General features: G+C 40.5%; 2 protein-coding genes and 1 non-coding gene across 4 annotated transcripts in view; 2 read left to right on the forward strand and 1 right to left on the reverse strand.

The window, feature by feature from the left end:
- LOC114551211 (cilia- and flagella-associated protein 47-like) overlaps nt 1–11,848 on the forward strand; it is a 39,441-nt gene extending 27,593 nt beyond the window's left edge. Inside the window, exons 33-43 of one of the 2 annotated variants that reach the window (XM_028572380.1) lie at nt 1,211–1,348; nt 1,929–2,010; nt 2,260–2,355; nt 3,150–3,336; nt 3,787–3,884; nt 4,213–4,329; nt 6,434–6,568; nt 7,052–7,164; nt 9,570–9,720; nt 11,333–11,421; nt 11,761–11,848. In XM_028572380.1, coding sequence (XP_028428181.1) covers nt 1,211–1,348; nt 1,929–2,010; nt 2,260–2,355; nt 3,150–3,336; nt 3,787–3,884; nt 4,213–4,329; nt 6,434–6,568; nt 7,052–7,164; nt 9,570–9,720; nt 11,333–11,421; nt 11,761–11,848 — 1,294 coding nt within the window. Of the gene's footprint in view, nt 1–1,210; nt 1,349–1,928; nt 2,011–2,259; nt 2,356–3,149; nt 3,337–3,786; nt 3,885–4,212; nt 4,330–6,433; nt 6,569–7,051; nt 7,165–9,569; nt 9,721–11,332; nt 11,422–11,760 lie in introns of those variants that run through there. The other variant, XR_003691872.1, reaches the window with a different exon arrangement.
- Nucleotides 11,849–19,907: 8,059 nt separating this feature from the next.
- LOC114550668 (cilia- and flagella-associated protein 47-like) overlaps nt 19,908–22,507 on the forward strand; it is a 28,484-nt gene continuing 25,884 nt past the window's right edge. The window contains exons 1-2 of the mRNA XM_028571427.1: nt 19,908–20,050; nt 21,250–21,423. Of these exons, the coding sequence (XP_028427228.1) occupies nt 19,934–20,050; nt 21,250–21,423 (291 nt within the window). The 5' untranslated portion in view covers nt 19,908–19,933. The remainder of the gene's footprint in view (nt 20,051–21,249; nt 21,424–22,507) is intronic.
- On the reverse strand, nt 20,842–20,912 carry trnag-gcc (transfer RNA glycine (anticodon GCC)). Its single transcript has one exon. It is a non-coding gene; the product is annotated as a tRNA-Gly (tRNA).

Below are 22,507 nucleotides of genomic sequence, written 5' to 3' on the forward strand. Positions count from 1 at the left end.
TCGTATCGCACACATTGGCTTTTGCCGCTCTAGCTGCTGGCCACTCCCCCTCTCGCACTGCACACTGAGTGACACACAGCGCAGGACCAGACACAGAGAGGGTCGAAGAAAGCAGCTGCACTTTGGCAGCTAAAATGTGAAATACACCTCAGACCCACAAAAGTGTGCAAAGTAGCCTTTGACTCTTTTCCTGCTTACAACGTTAGCTACATGATTGCTGGATATACCAAACTTACTTTTCTTCACTTTCCTGGAGCACAAGCGGATAGCTGAAAGGAACATCGCGACTGTTGTGTCGAATAATTTTCCGTATCTATTTTTTCGCTAAGAGAAAACTCAACAAAAAGCCATTTGCCAACACTAAATATCAAACAAAAGCCAGACACTATATAGTAGAAAGTTGCAGTGAGCTGTAGCCTACATTCACCACTTTTAAACAGGCAGAACATACCGTAATCTCTGAGATTATTCCTTCACAGCGCTGTGCAATGCGAGAAAATCTCAGAGCTCAACCGGGCAGACAGCACTTTTCATCAGACTCACCGGGTTAATTAAGTACAGTATACTGCTAACTAATAACATTACTGTCGCCAAAATAGCCCTGCAAATCAAATCCCCTACTTCACCGTTAACTGTCAAGCCACTAAACCTGTATGGAAACACCTCTGCTGAAATGTTAAATTCGTTAACGATCACACGAGACAACACCGTCTCTCTCCCTCTCTCTCTCTCTCTCTCTCTCTCTCTCTCTCCACACACACACGGTCCGGTTCTGGTGGTTGATTAACGCAGATAGGTGCTGTTTAGCTCTCATAACAGGCCAGGTGGGAGCACACTGCCATGAGTCCATGACGCTAATGTCTGATTACTCCACATTTACATTGTGATATTTTGTGATTACATTCTGAATCTGCAACGTTCTCTGTCAGGTAAATCAGTAAGTAAGTAGTAGGGTATACAGGGGAATTGCATATGAAGTGGTTTGGGGTCCTTCTGTAAGTAATTTTGGGATACAGTTTGGTTTTGATGAATTCTACAAGCAGCAATACCACAGGCCAAGCAATTGGCCCGTTCCAAACAGGCACATTTTCAACGGGCACTGCACTAGTAGAGTTAAAATTGGTCAAGGAAAGTTTTAGAGGATACTGAAATTGAAACTTGACATTTATCTGGCTTCAGATGCAAGGGATATAACTATTGTATTGTCCAGGTCTGTGGTGGACATGCTTCATCACTTGACTGGCAAACAGATTCCCGGTATTCCTCTGTGTCAGACGTTTTCCACTGATATAGACCAGCGCACCAATCAGCTGCTACAACAGCATGAAGCTATGTTGACTTTTCTCAGGTAGGCCTTACACACATAAATACCATGCTGCTGACATTGTTTGATTCCTGACTAAGGCCCTTTTCAGACATGCATTTTGTTATTTACATGTGATGGCAATTTTACATGTTGGTCTAATGTTTGAATAAGTGAGTTGTTGAGTCACTTTTATGTCCAAGTCAATACTGCAATCTCACAAGGTCAGACCTAGTAACATGTCCAACATGGCACAAGTATGACTTGAATGCACCTTAGAAGCACAATGTAAAACTTGCACAGACATACATTAAATGCATGCCGCAAAAAAACATGCATGGGTCGCAACTATGGCTTTAGTTTTGATTAATGAAATGATTTGTTGCTGACTGCAGCTTGCATGTTGCAGATTTGGTGAAACAGGCCATTAAGGTAAATATTGTGCAAGCTTTGTGGCTCTTTCCTTTAATGTACTGTATGTCTGAATGTCATAATTCCATTACTTAAACCGATAGATAAAGACAGCGGTGTTACATTATCCATGTCTGAAAAGGGTTTAAGTAAATTTTGGAAACTTTTTGGGGCTACTGTCATTTTTTTCAGTAGATTGTAATTCTGTGTTTAGGGTACAAGGAGCCTGCCTTTGTCATATCAGACCAGAGTACTTGCTAGACATGCAGGAGTTCAAACACTGGTGCTCCCTGCAGGTAAAGATAAACATTCACACACAACCATTTGGTCCTAGACCTCTAATCTATTTTCGGAGCATCGGGAGACAATGTTTCTCTGCTAACAATAATGGTTTCATTCATGGTCTTTCTCTTTTCACTCACACACAACATTAGAGTGTATTGTGTAATATATACTGTATATATATACTGTGTGTGTATATATATATATATATATATATATATATATATATATATAAAATATATACATAAGTGTATTTCTCTCAGTCAAATGAGGAAGAATGTGGTCTGAACTACAGCAGTGTTGACTACGAGTCTCTGAGCAAACGATCCTGGACTGACGTGCTGCTGCAAATATACAAGGTAAAAACTCTCTGTGGCACTCTCTGTCTGTTTGTCGTCATCCACTCTGCATCTTGTCAGATTAGTAAGGGTTAATGGTTGTCTCCGCTAAAGTCCATTAATTAGGCTGCCTGATAAGGGACACCTCGAACTGCATTAACCCGCATACCCCATGGTCACTTGCCAAATTCAATTTTTTTTAACACCATTCATTGATATTTTCATGTGTTCGAATAATAACTCGGTATCCCTGTTAACACCTGGAACAATCGTTCCCATCCCATTCCCATCCCACAAGGTTCTTAGTCAATGCAAACGTTCTCTGCTCCAGTAAATGGCATGGACTTTATATTCGACTTGCCACGCTTGGCAAGGAGATATTTCTGCTCCTCTTAAGTCATAGAACCCTTTGGCTCAGACAGCTACGAGCCATAAAGCTAATGTTACACTAGCAAGATTCAAAGTCAACAGCATTGTGTACTTTGTGTTTTACGAACAAATAATACTCCATGTGTACAGTCGGCCGCAGCCTAGTAGAGTTTAACAGCGAATGGGATGAAAGATCTAAGATGTAATCTTGATTGATTGTTTATTGATGATCAGATAAAAGTTAAATTAAAGGTTGAATGAAAACACTTTGACTTGACAAATGTTTTTTACTCCTAACATCTTAATGGAAGCCTGACAACATTTCTGTACTTGGGAACAGCTTGTTAATGTGTCTACCTGTGTGGATGTAAAGAAGAGTAGTGCTGAAAAACGTGAATCTCGTCCTGTTTAATACCAACATTGAATATTCCTCTGCATATGCTCAGGTGCTAGTGTTGTGTCGCGTGTCAGAGAGCGGTTTGAAGCCAACTCTGAACCATGACAACGTAGATGGAATCCTCCCTGTCAGCTCACAGCCACTGGCCAGTAACATCTATTCATCGTGTGAGCTCCAGTTGCTCTCATGGCTCAACATGCATTACCAGGGAATGAGGAAGACTGTGTGGGGAACAGGTAGGACACACAACATGTACAAACGTATATTACTTAATATACTATTTGAATATATAGAAGTTTAAAAATGCTACAGCCCATCAAATGCTGATCCTTTCTTAACTCTATGTATTTTACTGTTTTGTCTACTTCAGCCTGCTAGTGTTGCAAAACTCCTTTATGACTGCTTCACAGTACAGAATTTTGGGAGTGAGATAACGTTAATGGATTTTGAAAGATGGGGTCATTGAATGCATTTTGTGTTAAAGCAATGAAAAGTGATCAACAGTTCACATTTACTTCTGTTGTACTGACTGTAAAATGTTTTTAAAAAGGGAATTCAGAATTGACAAAATGTGTGTTACCAATTTTAAACATTTTAATATCATGCTGTAAGGCTTGAGGCAAGATTTTTGTCAGTACCTTTTGATTCCTTGATATGTATTACTGATTAATAGGTCATTTCTGCAGGTGGTGTCCCATCAACACGCTGGATAGTGAATTTTGACCTGGACTTGACAGATGGACTGGTACTAGCTGCTCTGCTTGCTGCCTACTGCCCTTACCTGGTCAGTGTGTGTGCATGTGTATGTTTATGTTTATGTTTCTGTGTGTGTGTGTGTGTGTGTGTGTGTGTGTGTGTGTGTGTGTGTGTGTGTGTGTGTGTGTGTGTGTGTGTGTGTGTGTGTGTGTGTGTGTGTGTGTGTGAGTGTGTGTGTGCTAGAGAGAGTGCAACTCACGCTGTATTTTTGTGGTTGGTGAATTTGTTATAGAAACTTTGGACAAATTCCAAAAATGTCTTAGTGTCAGAGAAAGTAGAGATCTAAATGAAACCTGGAGTTACAGATAAAGATAAGATAGTTTTTATTCCCTCTTACCTGCTGTGTTCCTAAATAGATCTGCAGCCACTTCCGGAGGATGTACACCACAACTAGCAGCCTGGAACAGATCCTTCACAACAACATCATAGTGACCCAGGCCTTAACTGCACTTTTTCTCAACCTAGATGTACAGGTAAATACCAGATGGGACCAGAGGGGTGTTTCTTGCGACAACATTACCAGTTAAACAAGGCTTACTTTGGTAAATCTGGCTTATTTTCAGTTAAAGGAGGTCTAAATCAGTCTGACCTTGGTTACCATGGAAACCCAAGGAAGTTTAAATTCAAATGCAACTAAGTATAGTTGCCTTTGAAACAAAGTATTGTTAAGATGCTAGAAGACGTTTCACTTGAGAGACTTCCTCAGTTCTGACTGAACGGTAGGAAGACCCCGCTATTTAACCTATAAACTGTTGCTATGATACACATTTCCCGCAGAAAATGTGTTCACTCACCCCGTCTCTGCCCGGGCATGCCCCAGCTGCCCACACATTTGTTGATAATCTGCGACTAGCACGCGACGGTGAAATGGCGATTTATCCCTTTAAATGTGAATAAATGACAGTTACACCCACTGCCAGCAAATGCTCTTTCTGTTGTGATTGGTGGTATCTTGACAACTCGCCGTTAACCTTGTTTCTTACATACTGTGTTGATGCGACTTGTACATTACAGCCACTCAAACAGGACTGAGTAACACAGCAGTTTTTTGTTTTTTTTTAAGACTTAGTTAAGGCGCATGTTGTTAAGGCGGCCCGCCTAAACTGCAAAGGGCTGCGGGAAACCCTGATACATACATACAAAACATTGTTTGCCTGAATCAGCCAGCGGCAGATCAAATCCTACGATCCCTTGTGGCCGGGATCAGTGGGTAGAGGAGGCGCACATATACTGAGAGGTTTATTCCTTGATGCAGAGGTCCAGCGTTTGAATCCAACCTGTGACGATTTCCTGCATGTCTTCTTCTTCTTCTCTCTCCCCTTTCTCACCTAGTCAGATTACAGGCGGAAAAGCCCCAAAAAATTATCTAAAAAAAAAAAAAAAAAAGCCTACGGTCCCTGTACTTCACTCTTAGCCGAGACGACAGCAGACACCGTGGGATGGCTAGCTTGCCCATCTCCCGGGCTGTCTTCTGTTCTCGGCAAAGAAGTCTGCTGTGGTGGGGAAGCGGAGGGACGGAGAGGCCTGCTGCGGCCGGCTGGCTAGTTAGCTATCCTTAGCGTGCTAATTACCACAGATATGGCTAATTCCATCCAACATGTCTTCATGCTACACTGGTTACAGAACAGAGCCGAACAAAGTTGTCACTTGTGTGGCGATAGCAATGTGCTTTCCTACGCTGTGACAAGAGTGTGTGAATGAAACATTAAGTTGTTACATTTTACTAATTTAGTGGTCGGCCGGCTAGCTGGTTAGTTAGCTAGCTTGCTAGGGGGCAAATAAATACAAAAGATTTTATACAACCTTTTTTCAAATATTCACTCCCCAACACCTGAAAACAGATGTTAATGTGTAAAATCAGTAGAGTTCCCCTTTAAGGCTTTTTGACCTATAGATATAACCTTATGGTGAAAGTAACTTTTTCATAATTTGCTTTCATTATAAAAGTAATGACAATTTTTTAAATCAAAGAAGTGAAACAGACACTAATATTTAAATTAAACGCAAAGGTGGACAGACAACCGATTTAAAGGCATTTGATACTTCAAAGTTCTTTAATGTTGCATCTTGTACATTATCTTTCAGCACCTAATATATGATAGAACAAAAATCATATTACTCACACTATACAGCCCATGATGACATGATTACAGCAGAGCTAGAGCACTTTTAGCTCTGCCGTAATCATGTCATTATGTGCTGTATATGATGCATAAGTAACTACTATGCTATAGTACAGTACTACACTGTACTATATATTGACTTGAATCAACAGCAATGTATGTGTAATTTGATAGCTTATAATGAACAAAATCAGAATTTACTGAGACTAAATCTTTTAAGATATCTACTACATATTAACACCATCCACATTTTAAGTGAAAGCAATTACTTGACAGAGACATATTAGCTAATTACAGCATTAATTGCTTTATTAATGACCTATTTAGCATACATGGAGATTTTTATATGTCATGATGATTAAGCAATCAGAGTTTAGGCAGCACTTTCTTTTTCCCTGTATCTGAGTGTGTGTGTGTGTGTGTGTGTGTGTGTGTGTGTGTATGGTGTATTCAGCCCACAGACTTGTCAGACCCAAATCCAGTGCAGATGTTAATGCTGTGTGTTCACCTGTATGAGAGGTTGCCTCAGTACCTGCCACTGCACATCATCACTCTATCAGGAGGCCTGCACAGCATTTTCAGCAAACAGGTTACCACACACACACACACACACACACACACACACACACACACACACACAGCACTAACTTTGATCCTAGAAGACGCCTTAATAAAAGTCTAACTTCATTCCTTGTACATCAAATAAATTTGCACTGTAAGACTGAATGGCTTGGATAATAAGCTCCTGGACAGATAATGACACACTCACAGACACACACACACACACACACACACACACACAGGATTATAGACACACACACATACACTAACAGGATTACAAACACAGACAAATATACATTTGGGTAATGATCCACATTGTTAGGTTAAGCCGCATTACAAGCCTAACAAAAATGGATGTCTGTTTGTCTGTGCTAAGGAAGATGGATTTCATGGCTGTATTGTTTTCTGGCAGCGGCATTTGTATGTGTTTGTGGTTGTGCTCGCCAGTGTTTGTACAAAAACTTGGCTATTTCTGTGTGTTTTTGTGTGTCTTTGTGTGTTTGTGCTGCAGGTGCATCTGAAAAACCCATCCTCAAAGCCGATCAAATACCAGGTCTTGCTTTTAGGAGAGAATGCCCATCTCTTCTCCCTCCCTGATGGATCCACTGTCACCATTCCCCCAAAGTATGTTTTTTATCTAGAAAATTAATGACTGAAATAAATTAAAATACATTTTCATAGTACAAATTTGTACGTCGCTGTCAACGGGCTTATCTGCTAATGTTAACTACCAACCGTTACCTTGAAACCATCCAGCAAATAGACTGTACCATAGGGTGCCATTACCTGAAACCGGTGATTTAATGTCACCGCTCATTTTACACACAGTTTAACCACAAAACAAAACGCTGAGTGTTGATGAATGTATTCTTTCATGTATTCAGCGTGGCTTTAACTCTCCAGGGATATCAATATGTTAATGTGAAAAATGATTTTTCATTATGATGATTTGTTGAAATGTAATTAAATATAGGCTAAAAAATGGGTCTAAAAAGTGTAGCCTACAGATAACACCCTGACTCCAAGACAACAATCTACCTACTGCTTCATCCCCCCCAAAGCAATATGAGAACTGTAGTTCTAAAACTTAGAATAGGATTTTCCCAAATAAAAGTAAAGGAAAAAAGAATAGCAATTGGGGTGTTTTAATAATAAGGGTCTTTTTTTATTTTGCGCTTTAACATTACAAAGGCTCAGAATGTCCTTCAACATGGTTATCTCCTCTACATCCTTGTCCAATTTCGCTCTGGTACCGCTCACACTATGAGTTTGAAGCATGCCCGTGCCTGTCTCTGTATTACATCAGCACACTACATGCAGATTAATGGCACCGGCCCTCCCTCTCCATGCCTCCAGTGCCTGTCATCCAGCTGACTTTTTGCTGGCGGACCTCCAGGCATGAAGGACGGGTGGGTGCTGTTCATCTGATAAATACAACGTAGCTCTTTTTTTCTTTTTTTGGAGCGAGCAGTGATCTGCTAGAGAGGAGCTGGGTAAAATCTGAGATGAGCGTAGAGCGATATTGAGCGAAGCAGCCGGGATTGGCTTTAAGCGGGGGAGTGCAGGGGAAAGAACAGCTCTGTAAGCGAGGTGTGGAAATTCTTACTGCTTCCCTCCGCTCACATTTAAATTGACTCATGATTGTCTTGTTGACATCAAAAGGTCTTAAAAGGCATTACATTTGATTTTAAAAAGTGTGCAGATACCCAGTTTTCATAAAAGCTCCCCTAGAACACATATAGTACAAATCACAGCCCAACTTATTCTGAAAATCTAAAATGTATGCCATACCTAGCTAAGACATGTAGTGACACTGCTAAAAGCCTGTAAATAAGAGAATGCACTGAGCAAAAAGCCTAAGGATTAAAGGGATAAAACACCTTAAAGGACAATTCCGGCACAAAATGAACCTCGGGGTTAATAACATATGTGTAGTCGAGCTAGCTTGAAACAAGCTAGCACGACGAACGCCGTGTTTTAGCTATGTTACTGGTTACTGGTTGCATGGCTTTCATCGTTTGACTGGTCATGACTGTTTTCCCAAGATGGCGCCTGCCTGTACACGTGATAAGGCTGGGATACCCGACCCGAGCCCGACGGGTCCTGACAGTACCCGACGGGCCGGGCCGGGTTCGGACGGATATTTAGAAATGATGGACGGGTTCGGGCCGGGTTCGGGCCGAGCTCGGACGGTCACATCAGTGCAGTAGTGTAAGGCATTGGACATTTTAAATTTTAAACAGCTTATTATGTAATGAGCCTGTTTCACTTGATGCAAATGTTCGTTTTTGTGATTAAAATAAATTTAAAATATTAACCTAACATCTAACAAATAATTATCCTTTTCTTTCATGTTTTACTCCCTGTAGATTTAAGTATGATAATATGTATAGTATGCTACTTTTGTTATGATAATGGAATGGGATTCTGACTAAAATCGATTTGCCTTTGCTGACTCATATATAACAAAAGTGTTTACAGGCATATTTTTCCATGTTAAGGCGTAAATAATCTTGAAAAAAAGGAGTGTTGTGCAATAAAATTGTAATTAAGAAACATTGCCGCATGCCTTTGTAGTGTGCATCAACAATACATACTTTACTAAAACTGAAGTGCTGTCTTTGCATAAGTACTTCCAAAATAACTTGTTTTAGGCAGACTTGTGCTCTGCAAAGAAAAGGAAAAACCCTCCTCAACTTATTCAGCTCAGTGTGCAAGTTGAGTAAAATTGCCTTGAGAGTGTAGCTCATTAAAATGTACCAGTTTTGCTCTCAAGTGAGGCTTCTCCATAAAAATAGCCCATGTCCCATTTTGAATCCCTAGCTTTTTTCTCAGAAATGCTGTCTTTAATGACAATGCCATTATGCAGAAACATAGTATTCAAATTCTGCAGAATCATTACTGTCATAACCTGAAAATGGGAGATTGTACAATAAAATGAGTTGTAAAAGCACTGTGGAGGGCATTTTGGGTCCCGTAGCACAGAAAATGATCAGATAATTTGTTGTTGCCTGTGGTGATTTTCACAGGGCGAGCACTGAACTGACCGTCCAGTTCAGCTGCTCCACCATGCTGCCCATGGAGGCAGTCCTTCTGCTCATCTCCAGCTCTCCTTTTAGCCTGTACGGAACTACGCTCACCTTCAATCTGAAGACCCATGTCACTCACATCACACCCACTGTGAGTATCTTGATTTAAAGTGATGGTTCGAAGTAATTTACCCTAGGGTCCTTTACACCATGACCTCGAGCCAAACACCCCCCCAGAAGCTTTTTTTCACCTGGGTCTAACATTGGGCGAGTTAGCGTAGAGTAGCGTTAGCAGCTGAATAGCTTAGCGCAGGGGCTAATGGACCCACATTTGTATCTCGTAAATGACCCCACTAATAATGCCCAAAGGTCTACACTAGTACATATAGGTTATGCACTCATAAAACGATGGATTGGAAAGTTTGTAAGTACACCAGAAGTTTATGAACACTTGCCTGCTCTCTTCTGCTCTCTGTTGCTGCTGCTGCTGCTACCTGCAGTTAGAAGAGTGCTTAGGGCTGTCTACAAATTACTACACCGAAAAGAGATACAACAAAAATATTTATTAATTTAATGATTAAATAAGGTAATGTCTCCAAACTTACCTCAATTATTACTTGTCTCCTGCTAGTTATATTACAGCACTTACTTTAAAAAATAAGTTAAATAAAAAAATATTTTTGTTGCATCTCTTTTCGGTGTTGTAATTTGTAGACGGCCCTAAGCACTCGTCTCACAGCAGCAACAACAACAGCAGAGAGCAGAAGCCAGCAGGCAAGTGTTATTTACATAAACTTCTGGTGTACTTACAAACTTTCCAATCCATCGTTTTATGAGTGCATAACCTATATGTACTAGTGTAGACCTTTGGTATCATTTCAGGCTTTATTAGTCGGGTCATTTACGAGATACAAACGTGGGTCCATTAGCCCCTGCGCTAAGCTATTCAGCTGCTAACGCTACTCTACGCTAACTCGCCCAATGTTAGACCCAGGTGAAAAAAGCTTCTGGGGGGGTGTTTGGCTCGAGGTCATGGTGCAAAGGACCCTAGGGTAAATTACTCCGAACCATCACTTTAAAGGGATGGACTGACTACCACGCTACATTTACACTTACTGCACTACTGACATAGTTGGCTTCAAGCTTCACTTGCTGATTTGTTGATAGCTTGCTCACCATCACTAGCATGCTTTGTCTGACACACATCACACTAGGGATGTAACAATACCAGAAATGTAGCAGTTGATACCAGCACCAGTGAAATTCCACGGTTCTTGATACATAGGGAAAAAAACTAAAACCAAACTATCTACTTCAACATACACTCCTTTTATTAAAAACATTTGGACATTACAAAAATACAACAGTTGCATGTAGCTTCCAAGTAATAAATAAAAGGTAACCAACTATTAACATTACAAAAAAGAACAGTGGAATGTAACATTCACGTATTTAAACGTGACAACTCTTACCGTTTTGTTTTTCGATGAGTCGAGGCGTGCTGTCACTGCAGCTGCACTTGTCGCTGCTAGGCATTCTTTTTCCTTTCGCGTTTAATGGCAGACGAGTACCGCCACGTTTTTAGAATTTTGACTTTGTCTTGGTACCGAAGCATCAGCTCTCCTTACTGTCTCTGAAATCCTTACATACTAGCAGTTTGGAGTATAGTGTATTTCTGAAGGCTGGCTGGGGCAGAGAGGCTACTGCTGTAGACTGATGATAACCAGATGACAGACTGTCTCCTCCCTTCTGTTTCTCCTTAGAACACTGTCAAGTGCAATTCTCCATGCTACCAGTTGAAAGTGATCCAAGTGCCCCTAACTAACCCTTTCAACAAAGAAGCAAAATTCAGGTAGGTGTCTGTGTCAATTTTCACATGCATGTACGCAATTTGTGACTGAAGAATCCACTCTTGACATTAAGGTCAACGTTTTAAAGGGTGTGGACCCAAATAATTATGGTTTTATTTGCCTAGGCTTTAGATGCTGTAACTGTCTGTGATATTTAGTACAATGGAGGTGAATACAATTTAGTTTGCACTGCTTACCATGAGTGCTCACTGAACAATTATATTTAAAAAATGTAACCGTGATGGGGCTTTCCAGAAGCAAAGTCCCAGTACAGTATGTTTTTGTGTTGTTTTGCTGAATTGAAACCTCCCTGCTGTGTTTGTATGTGCGTGTGTGTTTAGGGTGGTGCTGGTGGAGTCTCCATTCAATCCACTGGAGCCTGAAAAGAAAGACAGCCTCGTTCAACAGGCCTCCTCCAAAGCCAAGTAACACATGCACTGATTACAACACATGCACGCACGCACGCACACATACAATCACTCTCTCACACACACACACACACACACACACACACACACACACACACACACACACACACACACACACACACACACACACACACACAATGCTTTACAGATAATATAATCCACAGTAAAAATGACAGGTGGTGGTTTTATGGGGGGTTATGTGTGGGACTATTCATTGGCCGGGTGCAGTAATATACTGAAGTTCAGAGTCTATTCAATGGTTGCCTGGAAACCTCACAGTGACAACAAGACTCCTGTAAGTCACTGTGCGCAGCCAAGAAATAGTTCCGCACAAAACCCCTTGTAACACCACAACTTTAGGTTTTTACATATTTTTTTGTACAGATTAAACAACCAAGATATAACATGTTAGTTAGTTAGTTAGCTTTAGAGGTGATGGTGGGCATCTTTTTGCTACCTTTGGACAAAGCCAGTTGTTTCTCCATTTTTTTACTGTTGTGTAGTAAGGTGGACTCAATCGAAGGAAACCGACACAAAGGTAGATGAAGTTTAACAGGTTTATTGTAATGTTATTGTAGAAGGAGATGGGTTGCAGAGGGGAAAGCGGCTGGGTGGTGTGGCAGGCAGAGTTAGCAAGGGAGAGTAGGTTGGCAGGCAGGCAAACAGACCAATAGGAATCCTGGAGCACAGGAAACAAACAAGCATTAATTCAGGTTACCAGAACTCAAGGAACACCATTCACAAAGATTTGTAAGCTAGAGGCTTAAACATAGTACATAGTACACTGTAGTTGAGGCAACAATCTGGCGATGAATGGGAGAAAAGCCAGGGTTGATAATGCGGGAGAGGCAAACCGGGGACATGGAAGACAGGAGGAGTGGGGAACACAGGGAAACACAAGGGAGAAACAGGGAAGTTTCCAGTCTTTATGCTAAGTTAACAAACTGCTGGCTGTAGCTTCACATTAAATAGACAGATGCTATTGATCTTCTTACTTTATTCTCGACAAGAAAGCAAATTAGCACGTCCCCCAAAATGTCAAACTATTCTTTTAAGGGTACTTGAGTTGAACTTAATTCAAGTGTACAAAATGGAAAGCACTCACAAAACTTTGAAAGAAGTAGATCATTTTAAACAGATTTTCCCCTCAATTCTTAGTCCTGCTGCAAAGCACTTAACAGCAGTTTAACCGGTTCCTATGGTGCAAAGAAAGCTCAGAATATTAAAAACCTGTTAAACTACAGGTTTGCACTGTGGTCAGTGTTTTTCTTTTTTTGAGATTAATATGAATACATTACTAGATGTTTATTTTTATTATGACAAACAAGAATAGTAAACTGTTAATATTGTCCAAATACAAGATAACACAGCATTTTTTGTCTAATCTCCCACTGGTAAAAAATATCACTGGTAGCTCATAAGTTACCTATTATAAATGCAAACACAGTACATGCTCTGTCTTAAGCAGACGTTCCAAGCTACCTACTTAATTACACATAAAATCATATATATGCAGTTGAGTAGCTTAATCAAAAGAGCTTATTTGGCAAAAAGGGTTTTTTCTCCTGCTAGTCACTGCTTTAGAATGTAGGTAAAGGTAAAGAGAGGTAAAGTATGGGGTTATTCCTTTAGGAGAAGAGAGGTTGTCATAGCTGGTTAGTATGCATCTCTCCACCGGAGACCATCTTCAAAGCCAAACATTCCAGTTCTTCCTCCTAATCAGGAGTTGACTGAAGTAGGATTGAGGTCATCTATGGTTCAGCTGAATTAGGTTGTGTAGTCTTATATCCATATACTATGAATTATTTTGACTTTTTTCCTTCTCCTCCCTCTTTCAGTGTAAAGAAAATTACTTCAGACAAAAGCTGTGGGGAGGAGATGGAAGGGAAGTGCTCAGATGTCAGTAAGTACGAACACACAAATGCACACATGCTCTGTACTCTGTCCTGCCTTTTTTACTGTTTATACTTGTGTCTTGAGTATACTACCTTTCTTCACACCTGCTTGGTTGTGGTCTACAGTATAAACCTTTGTGTGTGTGCCCAGATGATGAAGGTAGTGAGTTCCTGAGTGCAGTGAGAAGTGTTTGTCTGAAGTCAGGCCAAGCAGACATTCTGAACATCCACTACCTGCCCTTCTGCCCAGGCACCAAGTACTGCTCTGTGCTGCTAGTTTGCCAACAGGTCAGTGTGTGTGTGTGTGTGTGTGTGTGTGTGTGTGTGTGTGTGTGTGTGTGTGTGTGTGTGTGTGTGTGTGTGTGTGTGTGTGTGTGTGTGTGTGTGTGTGTGTGTGTGTGTGTGTGTGTGTGTGTGTGTGTGTGTGTGTGTGTGTATCTTGGTTGTCTCTCAATTCCCTGAAACTGATTACAAGTAAAAGATACAGTGCAGTGTAAGAAATACCGAATTCCAGCTACCGGAATCAGGGGAATAAAAAGTTATTTTGTGATCGTATCATACCCACGTGGGGCCCAAAGGCTCTTTGCTGACACCACTTAACATTAGTGGTGTGCGATACTGCAAAATTTGGTATTGATCCGATACCAAGAAAATACAGGGCCAGTATTGCCGATACCGATACGATACTGATACTTTTTAATAATTAAGGTGGATTCATCATCAAATTACTAAATCTGAAAGAATTTCCATGACCTTTAAGCGTTTTTGTGATGTTTCCTTTGGATTATTAAGTTAAAACGGGGAGGAGAAGCAAAGTGTGCCTGCTCTACGTGGGTGACATGAGCGGCACTTGAAAGCAACGGCACTTAACCAAGACACAGACAGCCAGGTTGCCTCTTTGATGAAACCTCAGAGAGAAATTAAAACTAAAGTATCGATCTTATTACAATGGTATTGATCAATATCAATACCAACGTTGGTATCGATATTATTGATATTTGGGTCGATCCGCCCACCACACACAGAAAAATAATAAGAAAAGAGAAAACTTTGCACCGCATTTAATTTAGGGCGGGAATGTTGCCAGAGACACACATCCTATTATTTGGCAAAGCAGCAAATACAAGCTCTTTCATCAGTCGGTCATATGCTCAATCACCATTGTTTTACTCACTCTTTGATACATAGGAACTTAACAGACAATTAACTACATGAAAATCTTACGAATTACAGCTTTAAAGTACATTTAGAACAAAATGCGTGCTTGATGCGAGTTAACTATGGACAATCATGCGATTAATCGTGATCAGACGTATATAAAGTACTAGAGACCCATACTTGAGTAAAAGTACAAGTGCTCTATCAAAAAAGTGACTTGAGTAGAAGTTGAAGTGCTCTTTAAGCACCACACTTAAGTAGAAGTACTAAAGTATTCAACATTTTTTATACTTAAGTATTGCAAGTAGTTTATTTAAAATCTACTACTCAAGTACCGAAAGTAAAAGTACAAGTATTGTGTTATTTAGTTATTAAAGAAAGCAGTCAAAAGTTTAAATATCATATTGTTTATATTATTTCAAATAATTCAAATGTGGCTGTAGCCAAAGGAATTAACAAATATTAAATATATTATATTAAAAATAACAAATATTAACAAATACTGAAATAAAATGTACAATTATCACACTGTGCAAGTAAAATTATCATCCTCTCCAGCACAGTAACGATTAAAGCCCCCAAAAACGTATCACACACTAGCTAGTAACGTGTGATGTAGTGGAAAGTTAGCAAGCTAGCAAAATACAGATAAACTAGCAGCTTCACATCACAGGGTCAAACGGTTAACATTCAGTACTCACTGCAGACTGAAACAACTCGGGAATAGCTTCATATGCTGCAACAATAACTAAATATAAAGAGTACAAACTTACATCGTCTCTAACTTCTTAACGGGCAACCGTAATGAAAAGAAACATGACGCGATCACGTAATTAGCGTACATAACTAACGTAGCCGTAACTACACACACTGTAACCTACACGGTCTCCGTAGCGTGAGGAATTCACAACAGTAACGAGTAACTATGGAGCACATAAAAAATGTATCGGAGTAAAAGTATTTCATTCATCGAGAATATGTAAAAGTGGAAGTAGGAGAAAAAAATAATACTCCAGTAGAGTACAGCTACAGCCTTTTAGTACTTAAGTAGAGTAGTGAAGTAGTTTGCCTCACTTTGCACTTTACTTTGTTACTATACAGCTCTGATCGTGATTACATATTTTAATCGATTGACAGCCCTAATATCAACGTGTTGTCATATTTATGTCATGACTACGTCTAGCAGCAACACATGACTTTGATTATGTGGAAGTGGTTTGATAGCATTAACCCTCAGAAAAAAGAGTCTAGATGTGTAAAATCAAATTGTAGCTTTTCTTTGCTAGTGTTCTGCCATGAGTGCTTGTAAAGGTGTTATGTACTGCAGTGCTCCCACCTGGTCAACGGCACTAGTGTTAGAGCAGGGAATTTCCCTAGAGTTAATAAGGCATGGTAGAGTGTGACTGCTTCTGCAAATTATCTTCATATGATGTTGCGTTGGACGCTTTTAGTCCATAAGTTTGATCACCTTTTGGATAATGTAAGCATAATATATTTGCTGTTCTTTGGTTTGCTGAAAAATACATTTAAAAGGGAGTTAATTGATAGCTAGCATATAGCTGTAGCTGGTAGCTAGTGCTGCTTGCCCTGTGACTTAGCATTTTTTGTTTCTAGCCGTTGTGGCCTTACATTGTGCCTACGTTGTGTTAACTGGTTATGTTCTAATTTGTCATTTGTGCGTTTGTTGCGTTTTTACTAAAAATTGCGATATTTCATTAAATATCCAAGAAACGTTCCGCCTTGTGTTTTTTGGAGGACATTGTAAGCTTAGTGTCTAGCTTTGGAAAAGGGCAACTTATACACTATAGCTAGAGTTCAGGATAGTAAAGTCAAAGTTTGAGAACAGGCAAAAAACAAATAGCATATTTAACATAGGTAAAACATACCTATGTTGTCAGCTCTTGTCATGATTGATTAGGTCTCCAAACATTACAAAGTGACCCTCATTTCTCCACAACCATGTCTGTCTCTGTGTGTCCCTCCAGGTGGGAGATATGTTGTATATGATAAAAGCCACAGCGGAGTTGCCTCTTCCTTCCCCTCTCACTGCAAGGCCCAGTTCTAACATCTCCATGCCCATCAACTCTGGTAGGAAACCTGTCCCCTAAATGATGAAGTATTTCAGGGCATCATAGCACAATCTGAGTAAAAGTAAATGTTATTTAGTGTTGCTGTTTTTCCATTAACCTATTTTTTATGAACATCACTCACTATTGCAGGACACCAACATCAAGTATCATTTATTCATTAAACATTTACTGTAAATGCAAATATCTTACATATTTTGTGCTTAGTGGACATATTATGTTCTTATCATTTTTGGTGGCAACATAATAAGAGCATAATCACATTTAAGAGGCACCAGTAGTAATATTTTGTCTTTAGCTGTATCACTTAAATATGAAGTAGTGTATTTATAGTGAATAGCGAATGAAATAATATCAAAAGTGATGTTTTTCTCCACCAATAGACCCAGCTGTGTGTGTATCAGTGCTAAGCCTACACTGCAAGGTGGGGCAGGTGTGTGATGAGTTGGTGCGTGTGCCGCTGATCAATATGGCCTGGGAGCAAGCTCTGGCCTTCTGGGGTCAGCACACCATGAGTGCCGATGAACACAAGAGGCGTATGCTGACACACACTTTGCACAGCAGCACTGTGAGGGCAACCACAGCTGTACGCAAGCTCTTCAAACAACAGGTACAAACACATAAGATAAGATAAGAATTTTTATTGTCTTTGCACATCGGGTATACAATGAAATTGCAGTTCTTCTTCGGCCAGTGCATAATAAATATAAATAAAAACATATAACAATAAAAACAATAAAAGGAGAGAAGCAAGCAATGTAATACATTTACACATCATAGCGCATACACACTTTATGACGGATGTGACAGCAGTGTGATGATTGCCATCAGTAACTCCAGTTCGTCAGTTTTGTGGACGATGGACCTGGCATTTGTTAGGAAGATGCTTGGTATCGGGGGTTTGAAGGGCTGTTTTCTTAGCCGTGCTAGTAGGCCGTAGGCAGTAAGGTCTCTTAGCCCGGTGTTCTTGCTATGCCCAGCGGAATGTTGTGGAGCCGCTGGTGCTCCGTCGTAATGTCCACCCGACATGAAAATCCCCACCTTCCTCAGCATAACTGGGGTGTAGGTGTGTTTTATCTCACTCATACATACTTGTACACACAAAAACATCAATGCCATTACGAAAACTAAACACCGAAACCGAGAGCTGAGAGCCGCTGCGTCCGTACGTGCCGCCATTCTGATGCTCCGCCTTCCAACATCACAGCTGGAAAGCTGATGTTTGGCTATACAGTAGGAAGGGCAGGCAAGGGGGGGATCAGACACATCAGTATTGTGATATTTTTTCTCTGTTGTCCATATTTGACTTGCTGTCCTTTTTATCTTGTCTCTTGTTAGGCCCAACTGTTGAGAGGTCTTCACAGTAAAGAGCTAGAATACAGTGTGGAGGTTTCTTTGCCACAATACTTTGCTTTACCTAGTATTGTCAGAATACCTATAATGGAAGACACCAACATACCATGGGAGAATCCTGCAGGTACACACGTAAATACCTGAAGAATGTGTGTTGTGTGAGTCGATGTAATTAATGAATGAAAAAGAGAGTTGTAGCGGTGGATTGGGATACTGAAAACACCCAGAATGCCTGTCTCGCAATGACACATTCAGCAAACTTGTTCACTCGCTTTACCCTCTCATCTTCACTCCCTCTCTCTTATTCACTCACTAGCTCTCTCAACCGCCGCTTCCGCCCTCTCTTGTTCACTCATGCTCACAGCTCGTTTGTCTTTCTCTCTCTGTTTATCCTAAAATAAACATTTTTAACTTTAAAAACATTAAGGTTATAAATGTCTTACCCTCGTCGTAATATTAATTAGGTCCTTTGGACTTTACAATGGGCTGACTCGCGCAAAAAAACGGCTTTGCTAGGCTCTGGGAATGTCCTGTCAAACGTTTTATAATGTAGATTTTTATTGCCACCCACGCTAACCTACCACCATATACCCCATACGGACGTCTCTTTTATAATGGTGGTCTATGAGGTAAATGGTTTTGAGGCTAGCGACAAGTTAACAACATTCAGTACTAAAAACTCCACCTCGATAGTGGCTGGACCATTGAGAGATATCCTCGGAGAAGGGACTTTTTGTACACCTGGAACTATTGTACAGGTACTCCGTGGTTGCTTCGGTGGAAATGCAACCACGTGATTCCCTGGAAAAGGTCCCACGACTGAAATGCCCTAATAGTTTTCACTCATGGTCATGTGATTTATTTATGTAAATGTCAACACTTCTCCTTTGATTGTCCACCTCCTCCCATCCCTGAGTCTCCTCTTCTCTCTGTGTATGATAGATTGTGGCTGTGTGGACATCCCATTACGGTTCCAGGCGAACTCCGTGGGGCAATTTACATGTCAGGTGGTCCTGAGGTCCTGGTGTGATACCAGGGTCTATGCGCTAGAGGCACTGGTTACTTCACAGGTAGATATCAGCTGATGTCAGCCGGAGCTTAGTAAACCTGTTAATGGTATATTAAGTGAATCCTGGATTGCTTGTTGGTTCATGTGTTTATGGTTAATGTTACTAAAAATCTCATTTGTGACCACAGGGAGGATCTGTGCATTTGGACTTCAGTTCGCCTGCTCACCTGCTCATTCAGTTTGTGTGTGCACTGCTTATTAAGGGATACCCTAAAAGTATTTGATTAAGCATGAATCATTTTATATATTCCTTCCATAATGAGAAACTGCTTTCTTAGAGGAGAGTGGTAATCCTGAATACACAGCAACCAAAAACCATGGTTGGAATGCATCTTTGACTAATTATATCACTGAAACTAACTAACATATTCGAAGTTTTAGGTTAGAAAAGTAGATTATGTTATGATGGTAATTTTGTAAAATTACATTACCGAAATGTTAAATAATGGTGGGTTTTGGGTTTAAGTCAAATGATCACACCTATGCGTCTCTCACAGCACAATGAGACTCACCAAGACTGGAAAATGCAAGCTGAGGTTTATGGTGAAGGATTCTCCGGCCCAAATGTTTTGAATGTGCCAGCAGGGACAAGAGCCTGCTACCCCCTCACCTTTCACCCTTCTGCACAATGCATTGTCACGGTAATGCCTTTTTTTGTTGTGGTTTCATTGTTTCTTTCTTTCTTTGTGTTTTCTTGCTTGATTTCTGTCCTTCCTTGTCACATTCTTGCTATTTAACTGTCCTGCCTAATATACACTCTCTGATAGACCATGCTATCTTTACAGTGTGGTGGCATTGAGTTAGTGTGTATTCGATATAATTCAAAGAGCAAGACTAAAGGAGAAAGCCCACTTTGAAGTCCCCAGACAGCAATGCTCATGTAGTCATTTGGCCTTTCTTCTCATTAGCCTATTCCATTCCATCCTCTAAGGGAACATTTAGGTCAAGTAGGAATACTTTTCGTGATGTCTCAAACAGCAGCACAGAACACTGTCTGGCCTGTGTGGCTGTTAAGATGATATCTGGGAATTTAATCTTCCTCTGTGGCCACCATAATCTTCCAGTGCTTTTCTAAGAACGTGGTAGACATTTATTTTACTGTAACTGAGCTCTCTCTTTTTAAAGGGTTCTGCAATTTAGTTAGTTGGACCCTTACAGTGATTAATGAAAACCTCACTACTTCTGTCACATATAGAGAAAATTGAAGAATTATTTTCTCTTTTCAAAGTGACTCATTTTTAAGTTTAATCATTAGTGGACTAGAAGTTGAAAACTATTATTTATTTTATGAGTTAAAAATCTAGAAAGATATATTAAATTGATGTATAGATTATACATGTTATCCTACACATCTATATTTCCAGCGGAAAATGAAAAATGACTTGATCTTGAAATAAAAATAGAAACAAATTTAGTAGAGGAAAAAGTGTGTTGCATTGGCCGGGAATCGAACCCGGGCCTCCCGCGTGGCAGGCGAGAATTCTACCACTGAACCACCAATGCATTTCTGTGTGTATCTTTAGGGGCGGGGATTAAATAGGAGACACAGCAGTCCCTGTGCTGTTTATTAATTTGTTTGCCCTTTTTTGTAAATTAAAATATGAAGCTGCTCACTGTAGAATGTACCACAATGAGGAAATGATGTGTATTTTGTGTTCACAATCAATAGTGTAAGAAACATCTTTGTGCAGGGAATACCATCTTTTCCCTCCAGTGCAGTCTAATGCATTTTAGATTTTAGTAAAAAAACATTTTTGTCCTGGGCCTTTCCTTTCCTTTGTATGCACACTGAACACCAATTTGTGTATGTTTGACTGCCTGGACTTCCCTACCCCCACAGGGCAAGCTGTCCTTACACAATGACTGTGACGGTATCGAGCACGTGTTTACCCTCAGAGGAGTGGGAGAGCACCCCCTGCCTGTGGACCATGTGGTATTACGGTGCTCTGTAGGTCAAACTACACACACACAGATTGATGTCCCCAACTACAGCCAGGACAAACTTACTCTCAAGGTATAAGCACACATGCAAATAACTTCCACACATGCAGTTACTTGCTGACAAAGAAAACTGAACATCTTTGGGGTTTGATGTACTCAGGGATGTCAGCATGCTCACAATGGCCCTCATTTATCATTCTTGCGTAGAAACAGGCGTATATGTTGGCGTAAGATTATGCTTACACTCCTCTCACCGCCTGATTTATGAAGCTGTGCGTACCTTTGAAATCTAGGTGTACGCAATACCTGCCCTTGATAAATGCCGCGGCTGAAAACGATCATTAGAGTAACACGTCCCAATATATTCTGGGTTTTGAGGCCTCGCCCCTACAATTCACGACATGGCGAGACGTAATCCGGCTGAGAAGCTGAACTTTTCAGAGGTGGAGATTGAAACCCTGATATCTAAGGTTCATTTGCATTAAAGTGTGCACTATTTGGCAGCCTGGAAACTGGTATTAAAGGCTGTAGAAAGAATGCGGAATGGAAGGAGATCACTGATGCGCCAACTGTGCGGTCAACAGTGTTGCCGTGGTAAATCGGACTCCAGCTGAAGTTTAGCCTATTTAATTTATACATCGACACATTTTTCTATAGTCCTAATAGTAATATACAGGCTTCTATTGCAATCTCTTAGGCCTACATATGTAGGTGTACTTATATTTAAATAAACACACGGTAGCGGAGTTTATTTTACTCATGTTTTTTTTCATGAGTCGGAACGAGGCAACAGCTGAGGGAAAGCGCTTGTCCTCCGCCGCCCCGTGCTGGACCCTGTCTCCTGACAGCAGAGGGGCTGGAAAAACAAGCCAAAATAACTTGGTCAATGGCAGAAATAAATCATTCACTTGAAAGAGAAGCAAAAACCTGAAGAATAAATAAATATGTTGTGCATCGTCATGTTTCCTGTATTGAATATCATTGCCAAACATAACACCATAGGCTACCTTTTAAAAGCGAGGAATAATATCCTGTCTCCTTCGTATAGCCCCCAGTTGGGGCTGTTCTGGACACTGCTCTCCAGGCATCGGGTCATCTGGCTCCATCGCTACATTTATGGCATTGTGTTTTCCCGCGAGATGTTGTACAGAACCCCC

This window comes from Perca flavescens, chromosome 24 (assembly GCF_004354835.1).
Source record: "Perca flavescens isolate YP-PL-M2 chromosome 24, PFLA_1.0, whole genome shotgun sequence".
NCBI lineage: Eukaryota > Metazoa > Chordata > Actinopteri > Perciformes > Percidae > Perca > Perca flavescens.